The 14,884-nt window shown below is 40.3% G+C and overlaps 1 protein-coding gene across 5 annotated transcripts in view; it reads left to right on the forward strand.

The window, feature by feature from the left end:
• The first annotated feature begins 3,636 nt into the window (after positions 1-3,636).
• ppp6r3 (protein phosphatase 6, regulatory subunit 3) overlaps positions 3,637-14,884 on the forward strand; it is a 30,863-nt gene continuing 19,615 nt past the window's right edge. For all 5 annotated transcript variants that reach the window (XM_071915073.2, XM_071915074.2, XM_071915075.2 and 2 more), the window contains exons 1-4: positions 3,637-3,821; positions 11,697-11,864; positions 12,004-12,236; positions 14,393-14,579. In XM_071915073.2, coding sequence (XP_071771174.1) covers positions 12,010-12,236; positions 14,393-14,579 — 414 coding nt within the window. In that variant the 5' untranslated portion in view covers positions 3,637-3,821; positions 11,697-11,864; positions 12,004-12,009. The remainder of the gene's footprint in view (positions 3,822-11,696; positions 11,865-12,003; positions 12,237-14,392; positions 14,580-14,884) is intronic.

The following is a 14,884-nucleotide window of genomic DNA, read 5'->3' on the forward strand; positions in this document are numbered from 1 at the left end:
CACAAACACACAGAGCTCTGAAGCAGACCCGTCCGCTGCACAGTGCGGCCGTATTCACACCAAATGAGGTGTTGCGGCACTTCCCGCAGGGCTGTGCGGAGGTGTGCGGAGGTGTGGGCGTGTTTATTTGTGCTTCACAACTAACCGCTGTGAAACAATCAGAAAGTAATACGTTTTATTTCTCTGATTCACCGGCTTTCTCGCTACCACCGCTCCCTCTCTTCATTCACTCTCTAGCTCGCTCGATCACCGCTGCTCTCTCTCTCTCTCTCTCTCTCTTTTATTTTAGGGTAAGTCAATCTGCTTTCAAAGTTGTTTTCTTTGTCACTTTTCAGTTTGAGTTTGAATAAGACTGCCTTCTATTTTTGTAAATATTGGCTATGGTGAGAAGTCTCACTGGATTAGGTTTTAATTTTATTTGAGAACTAAGCTCATCCAATGAAAATAAATGTTATGGAGTTGATTATGTTAAAATTTGGATGAAGGAATTTTTTTATGTTAGGGTAAATCAATATGCCCTCCACTGACTCAAATCATAGGGTAGCAGCAAACTTAGAAATGCTGCTTCACTACCTCCCAATTTCCCTGCTTCAAATTGTTCTTTATAAATTAGAATAGAATACAACTTTATTAATCCTCATGGGGAAATTAATCTTCTGCATTTAACCCATCCACAAACACACAGCCATAAGCTGGAGAGGCCTGAGGGCACGATGGCAGGAGCTTGCATCTGATCTTGACTCTGACAACCCTCCAGTTGCCAGCTGTCATTTTGCCAGATTTTTGTGCCATCTGGCCAGGGATTTGAACCGGCAATTTTCGGACTACTAGTCTGCTTCTCTAACCTCTGGGCTACCTACCGCCCAAGTTGCGCACCTATTATTTCTACCAGCCCACCCTAATATAGCAGGCTAAAACCGGCCCTGGTAAGGTCTACTGTGAATGATGGAAAAATAAGTTTGGAGTATTGCCCAACAGACCAGATGGTAGCAGATGTGATGACGAAACCTGCAACAAAATTTAAGTTGATTAAGTTTGCAAAGTTTGTTTGGAGATTAACCATGTATGTGAAAGTTTACATGATGCAAGGTAGAAAACCTTATGATGTGTTTTTGTTTGTTGTTGAGAAGATAACAATGTGAGAGCAAGTGGGGGTGTTAACATATATGAAAAATGTGCTCTCAATTGTAAAAATGAATCTTTATTTTGTATTTTCACATAGGCAAACTTAATGAGAAAATGCAGGTAGGCCTACTGAATGATGGACAATGATAACAGCCAATGAGATGCGTTGAAATTAACATGTGATATGCGTGTATAATTGGGCATGCGTCATCAAAAAAGTAAATACTCTTTGAGAGTGAGTTCCAGTTGAGCAGAACTGATGCCCCACTGTGTTTTATTCCTCCGCAATTATTTTCGGTCTAGCACTGGGTATGCACGCCAGAATCGCTGCACAACCATCCTCTGCTAACAGTGTGTGTACCTATTTGGCAAGAGCCTGATGCTGGTTGTGCAATATCAAGGTACACTGGTCGAGGTGTGCGTAATTGCGCAGCGCTTTGAAAATGCGCACCACACTAGAGGCTGCAGGTGGAACGCACATAACTGCCAAGCAGCCTTTGGATGGATATAGCGACACAATAACAAAACAAACATCTCTGACTGGTAAAGGCAAATTGACCTCAGACTAGATGTCTGAGGTGAGCATTGCTTCTGTGTGAAGAATGAATGGAATTAGTCTACTGCCATCTCTACTACTATCTCAATTTGGCCATACCAGCGATAATTGTAATAATTTTGATAATTTTGAGCTTAATGCATTGATTATAATTTTATATTTCATGGCAAGATGTCGCATTTCTTATTCCATAGTGCCAGTCGAGCTGTTTAAGTGGTTTGCCTAATTTTGTCCTATGAAAATCCTGGGAATTTTAGCTTCTCCATGCGTGATGCCCTAGCGCCGCCTATGGTCCTTGAGGAGGTCTCTAACTACTAATATCTGCCCACATACAGTGTAGTCAGTTCTAAATATTAAATCAACAACTAAAACCTTACCATAAAAATTCCTGTGACTAATTCTTATTAGCAAGGTCAAGGGAAGATGAAAAGTGACTCCTGAAGAAGCTGAAGAAACTAACGCTATGCTCTAAGTTGTTGACTTGGCTGGTTAAATAAATACAAGGTGCATGTGATCAAATGGAGAACAGCATGGAAGCATGGAATTTACCTGCTGTGAGAAGTGACATTCTCTCACCTTCGTCCCTCACTCATCACACATAAACCGGACAGTTTCTGATGCAATGCTTATAGAGAGTCCCTCCCTGTAATGGATGGGATTTAAAATTTAGCTAAGTCTAATACTTCATATATAAAGTGATATCTTATCTTAGAACATACTGAAGCACAACATACGCATTTGACATGAGCCCAGCATTCACATAGCCCAGTCAAATGCAAGGCTTCTCAAACGTGAGATGATTCAACCAGAAAACAGGAGAAAAAACATAAACTTTAGAATAGCTACTTAGAGGTAAAAAAAAAATCCAACCAAGATTCAATTGTTTGAATTACTTAAAGTTGGCGACAAGTTATACATTAATACATACTGAATAAATATGTCTTTTTTAGAGGACATTCATTAGCATGGAGTTATCATTTATCGATATCTTCTCTCATCTTGTTCCTTGTCTCCAGTACAGAGCCTCCGCATCCTCTCAGAGATGAAAAGCGCCAGAGAGAAATCCCACCGTCACTTCTGTCTTTGTTTCACTCGTGCCCACTGTTTCTGTTTAGTCTGAGAGTAAATTGTAATGTCAAAGATTCGGAACAATATTTTTCCCTTTGCCATAGTCGGTTTCCATTTTGTTGTCATAGCATCACGATATTTAGCTTCTTGAAATGTTATTAATTGCGTTGCCTACCGTGGGTTACAATGCGCATGCGCCTTGTAAAACGACGGATACTAGCTAACAAACTAGTCGCTACCGGGATGCTAGTTTACCAGTAGTTCGTCAACTAAACACTGTTGACTGGATCGTTTTTATTAACTGATCTACCTTTTCGCGCCTGATGGGATGAACATATTTTACATATAAAATCCGGTATGATATATATCTCTTTTCTCGATTACAAGTGTGTTATGATGTTAATTTGTTTTCATATTGTTGCATGTATGGTCCGTGTGCTTTCATCTTTCTCATATACCAGCTTTGATCCTCCACCTGCAGAAGTGGGGCGTTTGTCAACGGGGCAAGGGAGTGCACGTATCCTGTGGTTATGCTCGATGTAGAACGCCGTGAAAATGCATGGGTGGGGTTAATGTTCCAGTTTCATCGAATGTTACCTATATTACTAAGTGAATTACATTGAAATACTCCAATGATGTTTACAGCTACTGTGCGTAAACCTAAAGCTTTTTAATAAGCAGAACTTATAAAACGGTATAATGCTCCGTTCATCCGGACCGCTAGGCAAATTAAATCGACTAAGTTTCATCCTGAACCGGCGTGATCTCTAGCCAATAGAACTCCAGTGACTGATGTGAGCGACGGATATACAACCAATAGTATTGCTAGAACTAGTCCGAGTGACAGGCGCTGTAGTGGTAGTGGGGGAAGGGGTTGCTGAAGTTGATGGAACCGCCATCTTGAAAAGTGCCCTCCGATGATCTACCTTTTCGCGCCTGTCAGAATCAGTTTTAAACGCTTTATTTTCCTTACCGGAATCGCGTGTTATTTGTATGTTCGTTTTGTTAACGCTTCAGGCTAATGGCCAAATAAGCTACATGCCGGAGACTCGTCGTTTACCGTTGTTTATCGGTAGGTACACTTGCTAGTCCATGCATTTCGTTGGGGTTGAAAAGACGAACTGCCAGCAGTCTTTAGATAGCCGGCTAACGTTAACTGGCTAGCAAGAAGCATACTTGGCCATCTTGCTTTTTCGTAGCTTAAAGGCTAGGTCAACAAGCTAACGCTATGCTGTCAGTTATACTCCTAGTGTACCTCTAGCTAATTAGCTAAACGGTCAACACTGAGTAGCAATTGGAAGCTAGCTGGACAACGCAATGCAGCTAGTTGGCCAATTAGTCAAGCTAGCTATTACCTGGTTAGCTGCTTTGTACGTAATTTTAGGTAGCCAAGTTAGCTAACACTAGCTAGCTAGCTGGCAACGGAACGCAATTGTTAACGTTAGCTTTAGCCAGTTTTCCATGGCCGGTGTGTGTCTCCAACGTTAGCTAACCTCACCAGTCTGTTTTGGGCCCTGATGTAGGGCTGATGTTTGGGCTGATGTAACTAAAATGTATGCAATGTTTTGACAGCCACACACAAGTAACATAAGGGTAAACGTTTAATGGCTTGCTATTTCCTTGTCTGGCCAACTTTGGTTAACGATTGCTAACATTACGTTATCCAGTCGCCTTGGCTGTGCGCAACCATCGCCGGCTTCTTGTAATACCTAGCGGGCGAACGGTGGTTAGCGTAAACGTTGCAGTGTCAGAATCAAATGTTTTGAATTTTCTTGTTATTTATTTTCATGATTGTATTGCTAGACTTAACGACTGCTTGCAAATTACGTTCGCTGCTGCACCCTGAACCCTCTTTAACTGGCTTCTTAACGTAAGTATTTTTCTGTTGATTCAGGACTAGCGACTGTAAATAAATGAATAGCCTGATCCTCCCGGCCTATAGGCCTCCATAGATCTGTTGGTCAAGTTGAAAAAACTCGGTCCTGTCATTTTAGTGTTGGCCTTCTAAGTAGGATGGGAGGTAAACACCATTGAAATGCTGCTAAATTCTGACAGTAGTGAGTAGGTTTGATGTAGGTTTAATACTTTATCAACCACTTTGGCAGGTAACGCATTTGTTGATTGTTTTGGTTTGGCTCATAAAATGGTGAAAATGGGTGCTATATTGTGACATCCATCAGCCACTGTGTGTTGAAGGCGAAAAATCTGAAGTGTTTCTTAAATAATATATTCTAATAGTGTTGGGTTAGAGTAATTTTGCTAACATTACGTCCTCCTTTTGGGGCTCTAAAGCACTAAAAGCTTTTTTTTTTATGATGATGAAAGAACAAATTCCAAACTTCAGACTTCAAGTCATGAGACTTTGGAGACTTTGGACTGAATTTCTTTTGTAGCAGTGGCACATTTCTAGCTGGACAACTATTGCTGAATGATACAGAAAAAACATTGATGTACAGTATGTGGTGTGATGATGGCATGTTGTAGTGCTTGGATTTTGGACGTAGCTCTAAAGCAGTTATTCTTCTATTTATCTAGCTTGTTTACTACGGTCTTACACTTTGTCACTACCTCATTTTTCTTGTATATGAGAACCTACCTTTGCCCTCTGCCCCCTCTCTACTTTATATTTGTAACAGGCAGACGTGGGTTTCTGGGATAGACCCGAAACCTAGAATGTAGCCAAGAGATGAGCTTGAGCTTGATGAATTTTGGTGAAACAGTCTTGAGTATCACTTAGCAACCAGGGAATCCCTGTGTGTGTGTGTGTGTGTGTGTGTGTGTGTGTGTGTGTGTGTGTGTGTGTGTGTGTGTGTTTGTGCACTCGCGCACCAGACTGGCTGAAGCATGGTTAACGATTGATTGCTTTTGTCACAGGTCTACTTGTTTGTGTAAGGGATTGGCGCTCGGGGGTGTGTATCTGAGTCAGAAATTACCAGTGCAAAAATGTCCTTAAAAGTTCATCAAATGTTAATGAAATTGCAGCAATGTCGAAATTGCAGCAATAACCTGTGTACCACCTCATTCACATCTTAAGTCATACATTCTTCACTAATGTGCACTACATGTGATTGTGGTCCCTCACAGACCTCCATAGTTAATTCTTTGGTGGAATGGTTATAGGGAAGCAAATGTCACATCACAATTGTACTTAATATAGGGCCTTTTTTTTGTTTGACAGATTTTGCGGATGGAATCGCAGAATCTGGATATAAAAACAGAATTTAGGTGTAAATGCAGTAATCCACAGAATTGATCAAAACTGTTGTTAAAGTAGTAAAATATGTTATACTGAGTTATACTTCCACCCTAATGCTGTTTCTATTCTTTGTGTTATATTAAATGTTTTGGCCTAGGTTCTAGATCTTATGTTTCACCAAGAATAATATGAAGCACGATCAGCTACATATTAGTGCTCACAAGCATTAAAGAGACTTGCTAAAATAATTAACTGTGTTCTATGCCTGTTGTAAGCATGGACATATCAACTAAGACAAGGAAACTGTGGGCAAGAACAATTAGATATATGAAACTTGGAGTTGGGGTAAATGAAAAAGAAGACATTTTGTCGGGGTCTGCAATTAAGTACAGCATGATTTGTAAAATATAAGCAAACTATGATATTTACATTTCTGGCTTCAGTATGTGTGACAGGATATTGATATGTCCCCCCGTACGAGTTTGAGGAGGATTTAACCATAAGCACATTTGTGTTGATGTCATAACTGTCACACAGATTGGATTTTAAAATTTGATTTCCTACTAAAGGCCATTTATGTTGATGCATCTTCCTGCTTTGGCTATCCACACTACACAAGATTTTACACATTTCTGCGAAATAAAATCACCAATGCAGAGCCTAATGTTATTAAGCTTATGGAAAATCAGGTCATGGTGGTAGTGGCTGATGGGAGGGGAGCTGGGGTGGGGGAAGGTAAGTTTATGCACAACAGGAATATGTGTAGCAAAAGTTATGGTTAGTAATGGCATGAAATAAATAATTTGAGGTATCTATCTTATGAACATAGTGAACTACCAAGGTTTTCAACAGGATGTGCTGATATTATGGCGTTAGCTAAAGTTGTCAGAATGTTGCTTTACTCACCACAATGTACTTAACAATTAAGCAGGAAATGGATTGCACAGGTAAATGAGAATCTTTGCAAAGGCTCAAACAAGGGAAAAGGTAATCATAACCCCCAGTGCATATAGTTTTCTTTTGGATTTGTAGAGAGACCTTTCCTGAAGGTGAGACAACAGTGTAGGTATTTCTCTATTTTAGCCAATCATTTTCTTTTGCACCACACTGTTTCTGAATCATATTTCAACAAAGCAGCATCATAGCTGTATGGGAGCCAGTGTCTGGACAAAAATACTACTGCCATGAAATTACTCGGCTTTTTCCACTGTCTGAAAATGCCACCGCGACAAGGTCTCTGCAGCACTGTGCTGATGGTGAGGAGGAAAAAACATAAATGGTATATGTAAGAACAGAGTAGTAAAATTGTCATTAGGAATTGTCCTATGTTATTTATGAAGCCACCACTGAGCTTAATAGTGGAAAATCTCAGGTGATTGGCATACTAGCTATTAACCCTAACCCATATGAAACTCCATGAGCAATGCTTTTTACATTTACATTTTGGTCCAACAATTTCAGTAGGCTAATTATTGCCAATACATGGAATATATAAAAATAAAAATGGTCCTAAAGTCATATCAAGGGGTCTAGAAGCCCAGTGAAAAAAAACAATATTTCTTATAGGGCTGCAAGTAATTATTTTATCGATTATAAACATTGTATTTTATTTATCAAAATGAATAATTTACAATAAACTTTTTTTGCAGTTTAACATTTCAAACTTATTTAACATAAATTTTCATGTGAAATACATCAACCAAAATACATTTCAGCATACCAGAGTCCAGACCCAAGTAAGCTACTGCATTGCAGATGTTGCTGTCTACATTCAGGTATGTAGACCTACCAAGCAATAGCACTCCTGTAATGACCAAAGTTGGTTTGTAGGTAGACTGGGAAACAAAGCAACCGCCTAAGAACATGCCCTCCTGGAAAAACCTACAGTGTCACTAAATACAACTTTTTCAACAGTGTATCTCAGAACAGCGATTTGGCCAAGATTAAAGTTGCATCTGCAATACAATTCTAGCAAGCTAGCTAACTATCCAGCAAGTAGGCTGGCCGAGCTTGAATAACCAAACTTTTGTGCTGTCAGATGCATATAATTGGGATGTTTTTCTGCTTAAGTGTGCACCGCAGTTACTGCTGTGATATATTGTTTTAGGTATGCACAGTGACCATTTTAGGTATGCACAGTACAGCACTATGTTACTGGGTTTTCTCATGCTTTAGATGCTCTGTTCAAAACACAAAACTGTTGATCATGAATCGAGTATCGAATTTGCATAGTAATCTGATGTTGACAAATTGTTGCAGCCCTAATTGAAACTATATATTACTAATATGTAGTTATCAACTTAATCTGTGGGTATATAAGGTTGTGCGATTGGATGAATATATCGAGGATCGGCAATAGGTATCGCTGGTCTAAATTCCCTTGCCAATTTTTTGGCAGATTTAAAGTAACTTGATACTTGGTCATTTTAATGTAGTGCAAGACATTAAGGGTTTCCCGTAGCTATCTGTGACGAGCACAGGTAGCTGCCTTAACAAAAAAACACATGGCCTTGATTGTAAAAAAAAAAAAAAAAAAAAAGGGTCTCCCGCTACATCTGCTGGCCAAAAGTAACACTGCCATGAATGAGGAGTAGGGCTGCAACCAACGGTTATTTTAATTTTTTCAATTAATCATTTAGTCTATAAAATGTAAAAAATGACAAATGCCCAGCACAAGTGTCAAATCATGTGAGTAAAGTTGACTAATTATTAGAACTTGGTGATGTTAAAGACATATCGGCATGGGTTGTCTAAAGCGCTGGTATGTAGCTCGGCGAATAAGTAGCCTAAGTACGTTAGCAACCTCAGTTTATTTCCTTCATGCCATTGCAAACCATGACTGCACACTACACTACAATTCCTCCCTCTATTTACCAGTATACTTTCTTGGCCTACAAGTACGCTGATACAAAGTTGACTATTCAAATGCAGTGCAGACTAATTTAGCCTAATTCAGTTTATTTGCCCGTGTGTATTTCACAGGAATGGTAGAAAAATGGTACATAACTTAGGGAGTCTGCCTAGTAGTTGAAAAGATTGCTGTTTTGAACCCCCCCCCCTTCCCCTGCCCACTGATGCCCAGTGTTGCCAAAGTACCACAGAGCAAGTGTACATATAAACTGAATCTATATGTATCCCAATATACCATACATGTGTCCTTCTAGAATTATAATCCCAATTCCAGTGCCCTTTCTTAAATACGCGACTTTGAATTCTCGTACATCTAATACACCCAGGTTTACGCTTGACAAAATGTTATGAAAGTTATGAAACTACTAAATCAACAAACTTACATGGTTGACGTTATCATTACCGCCCAAATTTCTTTGCACGTTTGTGTTGTAGACTGATTCATTCTCCATGATGAAATTGGCCAAGTTCTCTTGAGTTTGTTTCAGTTGATGCTCAGATGGGGAGAGGGGAAAAGCAGCCTTGTTTTTTGGTTGACCACCGTGCATTTTTTTTTTAGTTTATCCAGTGTGGTTTGAAAGTGTTTCATGAACCTAAGAGTAGTAGAATTGTCTGAAAACATAGAAAACCATGTAGTCCTTCAACCGAAGTGAAAATCACCAAAATTGGAGTTGTGAAATCTTCACATGACACCAGCGATAACGACATAACATAAAGGCCAGGACTTTGGTCAGGTGTGTTACTCGGGTGTGTTTATGTGCTTAAGGGTGCAGGTGCAATGAGCTGGGTGATAAAATTATATTGTCCTAGTGTATTTTTATTGAGTTCAGTGATGGGATATGTGAATACAACTCCTACTCAATTTTATTGTAGAACACCATTCAGTGTCGCAGGTTTTCTCCCATTATTCCTGCTCATTTCCCCCGTTGTCCTGGTCAGCCCAGTGGATTGATATCTTGTGTTAAACGCTCAGTACAAGGTTCCCTTGTTTTTTAGAGTTTTACAACAACTACTGTCCCTGGACTTGATTCTGTAATTTCCACCTGCAGTCGTTCATCCTCACACTTAAAGTGGACGCTAGACACCACCCACAAGATTGATTTTTTTCAAGGATTATTATTTTATGCTCAGAATTAGGTTTGCTTGATACAACTTCCAGTCATTTCAGCTGGTGTTTCCTGTTGTAATACTTTCTGTCTTGTCCTCATCACATCCCTGTTTATTGCTTGGTCTTTATTATGGGAGAAGTTAATGATGGGCATTAAAGTTATAGTGTATTGAGTGTGGTATGGTCCTACATCAGTATTGCATATAATCAAGGCAAGTGGGTAGAGTATTTCTGCCCCTTGTCCTTCATGGCTGTCCAGTCTATAATAGGCATTCTCTCCACTTAATGTCCCTATACTATCTTGTGTAGTACCTGCTAATCAGAGTATAAGTTTTACCCACTAATATAATTAATGATACATTTTTTGTAGATATGTCACTTAACCCATTTTCAGTGTTATTTCTTATGTAGTATGGGGTACTGTGTGAAACATATCCTGAATGGACCCAGCTTGGTTAAGAGGACAGGTTTGTTAAACTGGCACTGAATTCACATAATGAAACTTGGACCTGGTATAAAAGTCTTGGTCTGACATAGTTTTAGATATTTAATGTCATGTCCTTTTAATTTTTTGACAGGGAATAATGGCATGTTTGTGTGTGTCCATGGCAATGTGGTGTGTTGACAGTGAGTAGTTATGGCAGGAACCGGCTTGGCGGTAACACAGTTGGTAGTTTGTTGAACTATACCGACAGATTAGTGTGTGTGTGTGTACATGGGGTCATCAAGCTGGGGCCTGTAAGTGTATTGTTTAGGTTGGTTGCCAGGAAGCAGAGCAGTATGCAACAGTGATAGATGGATAAAGCCACTTGGTTCACAAGTTCTTAATTACTCAGGCAGTTATGATTACTCAAGCTGCTATGAGTCTTTCAGACACACAGGGTGATATAGAAAATCCTCTTATGGATGCACCAGTATGTTTTTTTTTTTTTTAGGCTGATATCCGATATTTTCACACCTATGTTGGCCGATACGATATGCATTTTTGTAAAAATCTTGGTACAAATGCAGGTGCAAATTATCTTAAGATAATTAAATCAAGTGGTTTTTAAACAAAAGACAATGTTAGTTTTATTATGTTGCTAATTTGACAGTTGATAATTGACACACATTGCCAATTCCACAATCAGCCAAACATCGGTAGTAAAAACAATATCTGACCGATTCCAATATTGCTTTTTAAAGCCGATAATGGGTGATACTAATAGCTTGCCGATATATTGGTGCATCCCTAAATCCTGTTCACACATCAGGTTCAAAATGTTCAGCACTTGACTCTTGAGGAACTCTTGAGAAACCCTATAATTTTGAAAATCAAACCAATGACAGGCGGGGGCATATGAAAAAGTACATTATTTTCACCTCAACGGAATTCTTAATTTGTTGTATCATTTAGTTTCTGAATAAAAAGCTGTTTCACAACAAAGTAGTTCCTAAACCTGTCCTTTACTTACAGTGTTGTTACAGTTTGAATGCTCCCCAAAGACTAATGGTGACAAGTAACCATCTATTAGTGAAATCTCAGGTCTTGGAGTTTAATAATGATGATATCCATATCAGATGGCTCTAAAATGAATTTAGCTACTTGTTCTTGATGGTCTGTGTGGAGTATGACAGAGACTGGTCTACTGGTCACCGATGGAGGTTGGTAGAGGCCATAGATGGCTTAATATTACTTAATACCCCTTTAACCAACCTATCTACAACTGTGTGTTTGTGTCTCCCTCTCTCAGGTGCGTGCTGTTGAGCTGCTGTATGTGTGCCGTCTGTCTGTCTGTCTGTCCATCACCGCTGTCTGCCTGCCTGTCCGTCCGTCCGGCCAGCCTGGAATGGGCCACAACTCCCAAAGACTAGAACACACCTTCTGTTTTTAACCACCGTCTGGACTCCAACACATTCAGGTGGGCAAAGAAAGCAAAAAAATATCATCAATACTGGTGTGTGATTGTAAACACTGGAGTAAAAATTATTGAGTTACACAGGGTAATTGAAATTGCAAGACGCTTACTTACTATTTCGTCACGTTTTTGTGTCCTCTAGACCAACATGTTTTGGAAGTTTGACCTCCACACCACGTCCCACATCGACACGCTGCTGGAGAAGGAGGATGTGACGCTGACGGAGGTGATGGACGAGGAGGATGTCCTGCAGGAGTGCAAGGCCCAGAACCACAAGCTGGTGGACTTCCTGCTGAGACCACAGTGCATGGAGGACCTGGTCACCTTCATCACGCAGGAACCCAGCACTGACGTTGAGGAAAAGGTCAAATACAAGTAAGCGAGATGGGACGAGGCGGAGGGAATCGGGAGGAGGATGAATATGAACAACCTACAAAACTGTGTTGGAAAAATAAAAACACAAAGTACTGGAAAAACCTAGCCTGCACTTTTTCAAAGCTGCTTTCAAGGTCCCCACAGGTCCTTGAAATCCTTGAAAGTTTGTGAATTTGAGAAAAAAAATCAAGGCCTTGAAAGTTTTTGAAAATAGACATAAATAGACATGGGTCATTGAAAGTGCTTGAATTTATATATTTTTGTGCAAGAATAGGAATTGAAGTTCTTCTGATATTTTTTTTACTTAACGTTAGTAAATAGGCTACGTTCCGCTGTCTGCATGTGTGAGCCTCTGTAAAGCCTGCTAGTTCTCAATATAAAAATTCTCAGTGTTGTAACAGTAATTAACCTTGATCCATGTCTCAAACTATGCTGTGTTGGGTCCTTGAATTTGAGGGAATTGAGCCTGGAAAGTCCTTGAAAAGTCCTTGAATTTGATGTTTAAGAAGGTGTGGGAACCCTGCGCTTTAAAATCTCACTTTCTTTCCCCCTTATGTTGTTTGTTTTTGTTTCCAAATTTAATGTCTCAGGATAAGAATGACGTCCATGACAATTTTCAAATTAATGCAGTTCATAAGGTATTTCCTGAATTAATTTGGAGAATGAATTCTCACAAGCAGAACAGTCATAATACTAGATCATGCAGTGTTTCCCCTATAATTGTACAACGAGAATCCCCACCAGGCCAAAAAAGTATTTTTTTTAATGCCAAAAATAATGCCAAATATCCATTCATTCGGAAATCAATAATCATTTGCGTTTGGGAGCCTCTGTGCGGCGCTGTTCCGAAACGTGAGTCAACCTCTGTGTCGTTGCCTGGGAAACTCTTGACGTGATGCGAGTGCCACTGCTATCACACCGTGTCCTAAACGGCGGGTTCAGACCGCATGCGGAAGCACCGGGAAGCGCAGCCAGTTTTCTTTCGGTGCCCATTTTAACCGATTTGACCGTTCAGACCGGCTCCAGATTGCGAGCCGGCCGCGGAGCTCCCCGCCACGGAGCTCCGCGGCCGGCTCGCAATCTGGAGCGCCAGTTTCGCCGTCTGGTCTATTTTCTCCGCGTGCCGCGGCGCGCAATTCACAGGAAACCACCATAGAAAACACTATAGATGGTCATATCTCCATTATATCACCACAGAAGCACAATTATATTAAATGAATAACTTACCAGGGTCTTCACTGTTGTAGTTGATGAATCCATCTGTACTAATGCAAGTTTTAAATGCAATACATTGTAGGATGATGGTCTCTCTGGTTTTGAATTATCACTTGCCTTTTGAAAATTGCGTCTGTTATTGAATTACCACAAAAGTAAACAAGGATACATGTTTAAGTTTGTTTATTTAATTTATTTAGGCCTATGTCATTATTTAGAGAGAGAGAGAGATCTAGGTCCCCTAGGCTTTCCTAATTATTGCCTGATCACAAGTCACGACTCTTGCTGAGAAAACAAACAAATAAACGTGACAGCTTTGATATGAGGGAGTTTGTGAAGAAAGGGAGAAATTAAGAAGATGGAAGACATAATGTTAATGTTTGCAAAGGTCATAATGCTAATGTTTTGCAAAGGTCATAGGTTACACAGCTTATTTTTATGTAATAAATGCAGCTTATTAAGTCATCCTCTCCTTGTGATCACTTTGTCTCAAGTCTTGAATATACCAAGCGAACAAAAATTTGAACGCAAATATAAATTGCAGACCGCCTGCTGCACCATCTGACCGAAGCCGACCGCGCCAATATGCCATCCCGCGCGCCTCGTCTGTTGAGGGTTTTTCCGGTGCGTACCACCAGGCCTGAAAAAAATTCTAGGGGAAACACTGTCATGATAGACAGGAGCAGCTCCTCTCAGTTTAAACCTCAAGTGGAGGTGTTGCAGAGGTACTGCCAATTAAAATGCCGTTGTAACAGTGCCACTTTGCATGGAAAGTTATCTGAAATTGCCTGTTTGAAAAAGCCATAGCTGAAACTTTAGCTGCTCAGACTAATTGATCATCTCTTCTTTTAAATAGTGGTGTTCAAATGTTTAAATCAGTGCATGAAGGTGCCCCAGCTGAGCAAGCCATCCCACATCTCATATGCCTCGTATTTTCCCAGGTACCCCAACATATCGTGTGAGCTGCTGACGTCAGACGTGGGCCAGATAAACGACAGACTGGGAGAAGATGAAAGCCTGCTGATGAAACTGTACGGTTTCCTCCAGAACGAACCACCCCTCAACCCGCTACTGGCCAGCTTCTTCTCCAAGGTCCTCTCCATACTCATTGGACGCAAGCCTGAACAGGTAAGCCTGTTGCTTGGGCGGTATTGTGTCTGTGATTCTGTGTCTGTTGACTTGATATCTCACCACTGGAATGTTCTGCAGGGCATTTTCACAGATTGGCACCCCATATTTTTTAGAGATGTGGTGCCACACCTATTAGTACATTTTTGACATTAATGGGTCTGATTTATACTGTCTAACTTTGAATGTGTGTGCCGATTGTGGCGGTCATGTTGAAGCAGCACTTTGAGGACTGCTGGCAATCAGATGTTAACATTCACCTCCATATACCCATAAACCCTTGCGTTTTGGAGTCATTTCCTGTA

This window comes from Centroberyx gerrardi, chromosome 4 (genome assembly GCF_048128805.1).
Source record: "Centroberyx gerrardi isolate f3 chromosome 4, fCenGer3.hap1.cur.20231027, whole genome shotgun sequence".
In the NCBI taxonomy this organism is placed as follows: domain Eukaryota; kingdom Metazoa; phylum Chordata; class Actinopteri; order Beryciformes; family Berycidae; genus Centroberyx; species Centroberyx gerrardi.